This window comes from Harpegnathos saltator, unplaced genomic scaffold (genome assembly GCF_003227715.2).
Source record: "Harpegnathos saltator strain DR-91 unplaced genomic scaffold, Hsal_v8.6 scaffold38, whole genome shotgun sequence".
In the NCBI taxonomy this organism is placed as follows: domain Eukaryota; kingdom Metazoa; phylum Arthropoda; class Insecta; order Hymenoptera; family Formicidae; genus Harpegnathos; species Harpegnathos saltator.
The window spans coordinates 1,625,151-1,634,877 of NW_020230183.1; the positions used below are offsets into that span (position 1 = coordinate 1,625,151).

A 9,727-nucleotide genomic window follows, 5' to 3' on the forward strand; every position below is an offset into this window, starting at 1 on the left:
GTTTTCTCAGGTATTCTGCCGACAAGTGAAGCTGGAGTGGCGGATACCACTGGGTAATTGGAGGCTCTCTCTCTCTCTCTCTCTCTCTCTCTCTCTCTCTCTCTCATCGCTTGCTCTGGCAGGAATGAAGTCAAAATGAATATATGCGATTCTTCACTCGTTGACTCCGTTTCCACCGTTTCTCCAGCCGTTTCTCCCGGTCAAGTTTTTAATTGCGAAGTATATTGGTGTCCTTCCATTTTGATGATTGTAAATAAAATTTGTAAATCTTGCGACTATATGTAAAATTTGCAGTCACTAGAAATGTAGACACGTGTTAGCGGATCCTTCATGAATACTCGGGAGAATAATCGCGCTAGTTTCCCGGAGACTCGAAAATTGCGGGGAGATCTTCGGAAATTGGACTCGCGTCGGGAGGTGTCTCATTCTATCGTGCGTATACATCACGTACATATGATAGAATATGATAGATGATAGAAGAAACATGCTCTTCGCGACTCTTAGAGTCTCTCTCTTTCTCTCTCTCTCTCTCTCTCTCTCTGAGAGATCATCAAATAACGTATCGCGAATGCGCATGTATCTTGACTTAGAAGTTGACTTTCCTCGGTTGATACGCGACGGAGATATCTACCCGTGCCTCGCGACCCGCCATAATCCAAATCGACACATTTAATAGATTCCGGCTGAACCCCTAAAGGGCTGTGAGATGGTCAAGTGGTTAGTCCCGATGACGACCGAGGCAGGCCCAAGAGCGATGGTCGCGATGGAGGCGTCGTACAGTTCGGAATTAATAGCGTGTGAACTAATTCGAATGTCTAATAAATCTTGAACGGTGTTCCTCTCCCCCCCTCTCTCTCTCTCTCTCTCTCTCTCTCCTCCTCCCAAAGGCGACTGCCAACCGCTTCAACTTGCACCAGCTGAATTTCTCCAGTGTTCCGGGAGAGAGATTGAAACAGAGTTGAGCAGAGAACAGAAGGAGAGAAAGAGACAGAGGGACAGAGAGATAGAAAGCAGTCAGATAAATTCGATTAACCCCACGAGTTTCGTTAACAACTAACGTTCAACTAACGCGATTACTTCTAATTCCAATTTGTCACCAAGAAGCCGTTCGCGGCGAACAGCAACTTCCGCCCAGCGAAGAATACAGAATTGAAGGCTCGAATGAACGAACTGGGTCAACCCACCGCCCCTCTACGTCACCTTTCTACCGAGGCCTCTCACCCCATCGCCCTCTTCCTCCTCCCTCCGCGGGCACGCGACAAAGTTTCGAATCTCACGGGTCTCTACGTGTAGGTGCGCGGGGTATCGGATCCATATTGTTATCAAACTGAATGGCTGACAAATTACGCCGACGAGTTCTCCGAGATGCGATATCGAGCGTCGAATAGACGCGCGCGCCCGCTCTGTTCGCGATGATGCATCGTGCTCGGTATTATAGCACGCGTGCATTCATTACGGGAGAATAGTGTGAATAGCGAAGAGTCTCCTTCCGCACTGGGTGGAAAGAGTGAAACATCCGTGATGCTTTTAAATTGTGCCCTCGGAGTTCTTGGAGCGTTTAAGACACGAGCGTTGCACGCATTTATATGAACGAATCGAAAATATCCCATTTTATACGGATTTCTGTTTATTCGCGTTTATTTATTATTTATTATTATATTTTATTTATTATTATATGAAATGGGAGAACTAATCATTCGCTTTCTCGAAGTGACAAATAATGGATTTGACAACTTCCGCGTCTGCGAAAAGATAGGTGACCGTGTGGCAAAAATTTTGTCACAAAGTGTCGGTACTCACGAATGTTTCCGCTAAACAAGATCAAATATTTTATTTGATTTCCATTATTTTTTTTCTTTTTTTTTTTTTCTTCCCAAGAAATGCTGAACTTTTTCTACAATTGTAACCAGTGCGTGTAGTACATACTTTGTCAAATTGCTTTCATTTCTGTTCTCGTCTCTTTGATCAATGTTATTCGTAGCAAAATTAAGGATTTTTATATTTTTCAACATCAAGTGTAGAAACGAAAGTTAAATAAATCTGCTATTCACGTTATTGAAGATTAACAAGTTTGGGTGGATACTCACACCCACACTGGCCCCTCCTCTCCCCCATTCACCCATCCGACATGTTCACAGATTGAGACGTGATTTTTTCCACCGCGTTATTTAACATTACGTCAAAAGCATCTTTTCGACTTTAACCGCTCACCAAAGATAAAAAATCGGTATATCAGTTCATTAATAAATGAATAAAATACAGAAAGTTTTTTCTCTTTGAAATGCACCTTTCACATTTCTGATGAAAGTAAGTTTTAATTTGCATACAGATAAATTACGGTGCAATTTTTTTTAATAGACTTTTCAACTTTAAAAAAACGTTTCAGCTTTAATCCATTATAGAGAAGCGTGTAACATTCGTTAACAAATGAATAAAAAGCTTAAGGTTCTTTCTTTATAATTTCTATATTTCTCACATTTTTGTTCAAAATATGTTTTTGATATGAACAATATAATTAAAAATTCAGTGATTTTGTCATTTATCGCTTGGTTTATTGTATCTTGATAAACGACAGCAATGCTATAATATTGATATCTTTAAAAACTAGAAACTCTAAATTGCAAAATGATTTTCAAACCATGCTCTTATCGTTATTTTAGTCGAAGTTATAATCCGTTGAATCCTACTTAATTTTAATTATGTAATAAGAGTATATATATATATATTTTTTTTTTTTCTGTTTATCTCTGAGTTGCGTTACGTGCTCAATTTTTCATTAAGGATAATGGTGACTCGTAGTGGAAATTCTGGAATTATATTTTGGAGAATAATAATATGATTAATTATATTTGATGAGACTGATCAACAGACGATCTGGCGCCATCTAGCGCCATCTAGTTAGACATAAACTCGCTCCATCAAAAGTTTTGGGAGTTCTGCTCGGACAGGTTCGAGTCTCAGCTATATGATATTTAGTTCTAAGATTTCCACTATGAGTCACCACTGTTTCTCGTGCTTTCGAACAAGCAAGGGTATTTTAAGGGTCTATAGGAGAATCTACAGAGACCTCTCTTGGAGATCCTTAGATATAATGGCGTTATAGAATTGTAATGTACGTTGGGAAGTGTGAGATACATTCGCTTCTCAAGAACGAAAACTTAACCTGCATTTGAATATTTTTTCAACAGAATGTCTGAAGATAATAATTTATTATTCGTCAGGGGAAATGGAACTGTACGTGAGCATTTTCATATATAGAACAATAATAGAGAGATTATAATTACATTTTAATGGTCTTATCTACAAACTAGTTTAGATTATATTTCTCTGACATGTTTGTTTTTTCCACATATTGTTTTTGTTTTCTTTTTATGCATCATATTCTGAATATGTATTTGGATTTCAGATGATAAATGTACAAGTGTAATAAAGCACAGATTAATTTTGTAATTTAAAACAATTTCAAAATTTTAACATAACTGATTAATCTTTAGTTTTGTAGAAATAAAATATAGAATACATGTAAGAAATTACATGAGAACTTAAAAATAATAAAATGTGAAGGTTAAGTAAATTGATAATTTTCAGGATAATGAAGGTGATACTACCTGGGATGATACAGCCTTAATACAAGCATATGACAAAGCTGTTAATTTGGCTAAGGAAAAAGTAGCTAAACGTATTGCAAAAGATACACAAGGTTTTCAAGATTGGCAGCCAAAACAAAAATCTCAGAACTTCAAAAGTCGAAATCAAGCAAAAAAACCTTTTAAGGTATGGTAATATATTACTAAATTTTTATTTGTGTTATATATTTTCATATTTCTTATATTGCATTTTTTTATTTAGTTCAAAGTGCTAAGTTTTATTCTCTTTTGTAATTCTGTAATTTCAAGAGATGGACAGTCGGTGCTCCATGTCGTGCAGTATATTCTGTAGATGGAGAAACTTACGAAGCTATTATAACGAAGATTTATGAAAATTCTGGTGTATGCATGGTGAAATTTATTGGTAATTATTTTTGGTCATATTGATACTGACTTATTTTTCTTATCAATAAAATAAAAATAACAATAATAAAACAATGCCCACATGTACCAATATAACTGCTTGTATTTTCATATACATAACATTAATGTGTTATATTTTTACAGGATATAATAATACCGAGAAAGTGCAATTGAATTCTCTTCTAGAATCTAACGGTCTAGAAAGTCAGATTGCTCAAAATCAGAATGCGATTGAGGAGAAGGCTGATCAACAAGCTTGTGATTTCGATGCATCTAATTATAATTCTCAACAGAATTACAAACAGAGTGGCGAAACGATGGATTGCGATCCAGAAGATCCCAGGTCATTTAAAAGTAGCTTTATGCCACAATCCTTTAGTTTGCCAATAGACGGAGTACCACCCGCGCCGCCCTTGCCACCACAGTTAATGGCCAAGTAAGGATAACGATTTAGCAAAATGCGTTACTTTTACATTATCATAAACTAACAATATGTATTTATAGATTACCTGAGAACGACACGGATGCTTTGTCTAGTATGCTAATGTCTTGGTATATAAGTGGGTTTCATACAGGTAATTTTACAATTTTACGTAACAAAAGATGTATATATCTTTTAATGTATATTATATTTTTCTAAAAAAGAAATATAGCATACGCAATATCATGATTTGTACATAGGTTATTATCATGGACTAAAACAGGCGAATCGAAATAAGCAGAGAAAACAGAACTATTAATAGTGTCCCGGCACTTGGTGGAAGGTTTCATCTCATGGTTTCAACACCACTTGTATATGCGCTATATTAATATATAAGTTTGTGTATGAGGGAAAAAACAAATACTTTATAAATACGTACGAGAAGACTTATTCGTATATGTCTATAATCAACCAGTGCTTACACACATATGTATTTCCGAAACAAAAATGATATAAAAATTTTAATCATTATTGTGCATATGTCGCGAAAACGAAAGATTCTGATATATTCTACGGAAGGAATTTAATGTGATTAATTGACTTGAGAATGTAATATCTGTTTTCATTCGTGTAACATGGCTGATGCTGTAATATGTAAAAAAATTTATAATAGAATTCTCGTGGCACGCTCATGGATAAATTCCGAGCACCGCAAAATTACTGCCGTTTCATTCATTTGTAAACGGCTCGCCGCTTATTTGTCAATTATCGCGCGTATTCCGTGATGTAAATTGCCTCGAGCTTGCCCACATCTATACAATGGATTATCCAAAGGAACCAAATTCTTTGTGCCACTTGGCATATTGGTCACTCATGTGCTTAGCGATTGGTTTTACGTTGTTTTTTGCAAGCGCAATGTGGCTCATCGCATTGATCAGACTGTCGTTCTGAATATCATTCACCGAGACAGCCTTACTCTCGAGCCTGGCCCAAACGGGCCGCAACTGATTCATCCATGCCTCCTTACACAACAGTTTCAGGTCCGCGCACGAGTAACCAGCCGTTTCTTTCACAAGATCCGACATTTCCGAAGACTCGTGCAAATCCTGATGCACGTAAAATTGCAAAATTTCCAGCCGACTGGCTTCATCAGGTAGGTCCACGAAGATGCGCTTCTCCAAGCGTCTCAACAGGGCGACATCTATGTTCCTGAGTAACGTGAAATTCGCTTGAAATTGGAACACGAAGGGGCGAAAAGAACGGTTCAAAGGCCTTCAAAGAGACTAAAAATACACGGTGAGATAACTCGAATATTAAAAGTAACTCAAAAACAGTCTTCCCTCGGAGAATACGTTATACCGATGCCATGTCCTTCCTTTGAGTTCAAAACATTTAATGATCAAGAATAGATTCAGTATGAAAGTAAAAATTAAATAATCAAAGTTATTTTTGTATAATCGCGCGCGCTTTGCACTTACCATGGAACATTCGTGGCTGCTAATAGTGTCACATTCATATACTCCATCGACAACAACCCGTCTAATCTAGCGAGAAGTTCCGCTCGAAATCTCCTGGCGGGTTCCGAGCTCGACGAAGCGTAGTCCGCGTTCTTCGTGGTAGTCCAGTCGATCTCGTCAATGAAGATGATCGTTGGCGCGTAATGTTTGGCAAGATCGGTGAGTACCTAAATTCAATTGAGATTTCTCCGTCCTGCGATTCTCTTTCGTTATAAAAAGAAAGACCATTTATTCCCCGTTTATTTCACATTTTCTTTTCCCTTTGAGTACACGCAGCATGTTAAACACTGTGCTTGCGGTACCAAGTGAAGAGCAATTATCGTCCGAGACTGATTAACTTACGCGAATATATTTTTCAGAATCGCCTCTCCACTTGCTGATGACGGAGCTCGAGGTGATGTTGAAGAAAGTCGATTGGCACTCGGTAGCGACGGCTTTCGCGAGCATCGTCTTACCTGCGTTCGGTGATTGGTTCCCTCGTTAACCTTGCTATCGATTTCGTCGATAAAATGAATTCGCGATTACGTACCAGTTCCCGGCGGACCATATAACAGGACACCCTTGCAAGCGCCGAGTTTGCCGTTGAACAAACTCGGGTACTTCATAGGATACACTATGGCTTCCTTCAGTAACGCTTTACAAAATTTCAGCCCCTTTACATCATCCCAGTGAACGTTCAAATTTTGTTGCACGATATCCTGCGAATTATTTCGCCCAATTTCCATTTGCGCCTAGCTGTCTCTTTGCACTTATGTGCATCAACTATCTAATAACGAAACGATCGGGAAAATATCTTGTTTTAATAATTATGCTTCTACTGTTTGCTCCCTCTAAAAGATAGACGTCTCTAATTTTATCGACATCGCACATCCGCAAAGTCGGGTGACAAAATATTAACGAATGGAGTTAACGAACGAACGATAATCTGAAATCACTCGGAGCCACACGCAATTCTCATTTTACCGATCACTTCCAAATTCACGGCAAAATTCACGCGCCTTTCTCTTCGTTTCTCGACTTGTTAGATTCTCGTCGATTTATTCTATGCAAATTGCCAAGCGACAGGTTCGAAGACAAACGCGACCGTATTTTTCGTTTCCATGTGTTACCCGCGATATAACGTCGGCGATTTCCTTCAGCTCGGAGCCGGGCGGGTAGAGATCGCCGATGGGTTTCAGTATCCTCTCGTTATTATCGGTGAACGCTTCGTCGGACATGGCTATCGGCTGTACTATCGCCGCTCGATCGCCGCTCTCCGCCGGGAAAATGGGCGTCACCGTGATACCGAGATTCAGCTCGTTCGACGCAACGACGTGTTTCTGCGCAATCTTGCTCTTGCCGGTATTGTTACACTCGTCGCCGACGGCTCGACCGTCCTCTTGTCTCAAATTAAAAGTTTTCGAGACTCTCTCCTTTTTACCGCAGCTACGGGAGAGAGATTGCAATTTAACGTTCGCTATGATCAGAAGCTGACACACACATACCATATATCTAATACATATACGCGAGAGGATTTTTATAAATTCAACCGTTTTATAAAAAGACTATCCTCTTTTTATAAAACATCGCGCCTCTTACGCGCCGCGGACGCGTTTTATAAAAAGACCGGGCTTTTTATAAAAGGGCTGAATTCGCAAATATCCCACGCACGACACATATATCAGCACATACTCCGTGTTATATTAACATATTCGTTATTCGTATACCGCGTATGTATGTTTCCGCTTGATGATTGCCCGAATTGCCGAATTCATCTTTCGGGTGTCCATAAACGCGGACCACTTCTTGCGGCGCACAAAACCGTCGCGTCGGCGCGCGATAAACCCTCGAAGCTCTATTACACCCCATCCGGTGGTTTCCGATATTCCGCACGACCTGACGTTACACCCGCGCGAATATAATGAGCTGTATTTCATACGTATTTTGCGCGACGTTGCCGGCTGCTTCCATCTTCTTGCAGAACTTAGGATATCTGTTGTACTTGGCGTAATAATAATCGGCGTACTCGAGAATGATGGTCTCCAGGTCGATATTATCGCATACGTGAACGTCCCGGCAGAGCTGCGCTTCCTTCAAGAGGCTCTCCGCGGTATTGGAATATCTACGAGAGACGTTGTGCTCAATAACAATCCTGAACAGGTCTCGTTGAGCGACTATCTGTGCAATTTTGCGTGCGCGTCGCGACTTATTTTTCTTCTTCTCTTTTCTCAAATCGCGCACTTGTGCATTTTGTTCATAACGCTAGAGTATATTTCCGATGACAGAAAAAAAAATCAGAATAACTATTCGAACCGCGAAATTGCAGCCAGAGAAGAAGGCATTTTACATGCGACAATTTCTTATCAAGGAGATATTAGCGCTTGGAGTTTGAAAGAGGTGAGCTGTTATTGGATTTATAAAATGACAAAACTTCGCTCAATTTTAAGTGTCAATTTTAAGTTGTTTCAGCAAGCGAGTTTCATCTTGAAGTTTTTTCTTTGCGGTAATTTATTGGGTCATTTAAAAAGTTTGACTGAATTTTAGAAGAAGTAACGTTACATTCGCGTTATACAAAAGACAATGTCGATGTTTGTGTATTACAGATTGACAGAGAATCATAGACAATAATGGTGATTATTTAACTGACAAATAATTTGGATCAATAAAAAATGGAGCCAAAATTTTTCATCGATCCTATAAGTATGAAATATATATTCAACAATAATATATATGAATTGCGAGTTTATTCTGATCACGTGTCTCAATCCAAAGCGGATGAAAGTGAGCGAAATCTCGTATAAATAACGATCGCGAAAATGCCAAACGTAGTGCTACAAATATCATCAACTACTCACCCTTGTTCTCGTAAGAAGGCGGCGATCAGGTAAACAAGATGACGCCTACGCTCCAGGGCACGTTTCTCTTCCTGATTGACCGTTAATATTAATAGCCGCGCATTATTAAATTTACAATTTCACTCTTTCCTCTTTTATATCGCATGCTTACGGACGTACCGTTATATCGTCGTCGTCGAGCTAAATATTATTCCGACGCGCGCTTATATTAGACGTGTGAATGGGAAGACTGACGGTCACAGACGACGGATATCGACTCGTTTTAATTCGTGTTTAAATTCGTCTTCTAAACCGCGACGTCTATTTGTCACGTATTACCTTTCCGTTTTAAGCACTCGCCAATGATCGATACGGCGAGTTCGACGACCGGCCGAGCTATTTTTATCAAATTCCCGGTAAAACATAAATAACTGATTTAAAAAAGAATGAAGGAGAAAAATAATGTCACACCTATGTATTTAACCATCAGAGGCCGGATATGTCTGTATTATCGGATTTCCTTCATCACACGTATGTGGCACGTGAGCCGTGCGAGGAGAGAACACAATTTTCCTACTCCTCGAAATAGGATTCGCAGACGCGAATACATCACCGTCGTATTGGAAGAAATCGTTCAATTCTTCGGTTCCCGTTCAGCATAGTAATTCGACAAGTTGCAAATATCACGATAATTTTTAGTGACGTTCTCGATTAATTATTACGTTGACCAGGAAGGAGAGCTAAACATATCCGGGCTAAAAATACGACATTCAAATGTCAATGTCCCGATTAACGTCTACGAATCTCTCTCTCTCTCTCTCTTAGATTTCCTTAAATATTCGATGAACAAGATCCCCGATAAACGTCAGTATCAGGCGATAATCGATTCGCCGCGACTCGCGACCTCCGCGATCGAACAGCGACGCGGGAATGAAGAGCGTATGTATAAGATTTATTTTCTCGTGT

The 9,727-nt window shown here is 39.4% G+C and overlaps 2 protein-coding genes across 4 annotated transcripts in view; one reads left to right on the top strand and one right to left on the bottom strand.

The window, feature by feature from the left end:
• The first annotated feature begins 3,063 nt into the window (after positions 1-3,063).
• Positions 3,064-4,877, top strand: Smn (survival motor neuron). Its single transcript, XM_011152518.3, has 6 exons — positions 3,064-3,234; positions 3,589-3,774; positions 3,897-4,011; positions 4,155-4,446; positions 4,515-4,585; positions 4,692-4,877. The coding sequence occupies exons 1-6, from the start codon at positions 3,190-3,192 to the stop codon at positions 4,748-4,750; spliced, it is 768 nt and encodes a 255-aa protein (XP_011150820.1). The 5' UTR covers positions 3,064-3,189; the 3' UTR covers positions 4,751-4,877.
• A 94-nt stretch (positions 4,878-4,971) lies between these two features.
• LOC105190042 (katanin p60 ATPase-containing subunit A-like 2) overlaps positions 4,972-9,727 on the bottom strand; it is a 20,314-nt gene continuing 15,558 nt past the window's right edge. For 2 of the 3 annotated variants that reach the window (XM_011152517.3, XM_025300697.1), the window contains 7 exons: positions 8,783-8,853; positions 7,867-8,049; positions 7,058-7,373; positions 6,478-6,646; positions 6,291-6,403; positions 5,910-6,115; positions 4,972-5,640 (listed from right to left, as the gene is read on the bottom strand). In XM_011152517.3, coding sequence (XP_011150819.1) covers positions 5,256-5,640; positions 5,910-6,115; positions 6,291-6,403; positions 6,478-6,646; positions 7,058-7,373; positions 7,867-8,049; positions 8,783-8,853 — 1,443 coding nt within the window. In that variant the 3' untranslated portion in view covers positions 4,972-5,255. The remainder of the gene's footprint in view (positions 5,641-5,909; positions 6,116-6,290; positions 6,404-6,477; positions 6,647-7,057; positions 7,374-7,866; positions 8,050-8,782; positions 8,854-9,727) is intronic. The other variant, XM_025300696.1, reaches the window with a different exon arrangement.

Excerpts from the sequence above, each read along its gene's own strand:
- Smn (XM_011152518.3), top strand. The coding sequence starts at position 3,190 with ATGTCTGAAGATAATAATTTATTATTCGTCAGGGGAAATGGAACT. Across the intron at positions 3,775-3,896 it reads AAGCAAAAAAACCTTTTAAG|AGATGGACAGTCGGTGCTCC; the intron begins GTATGGTAATAT and ends TGTAATTTCAAG. Across the intron at positions 4,586-4,691 it reads TATAAGTGGGTTTCATACAG|GTTATTATCATGGACTAAAA; the intron begins GTAATTTTACAA and ends ATTTGTACATAG.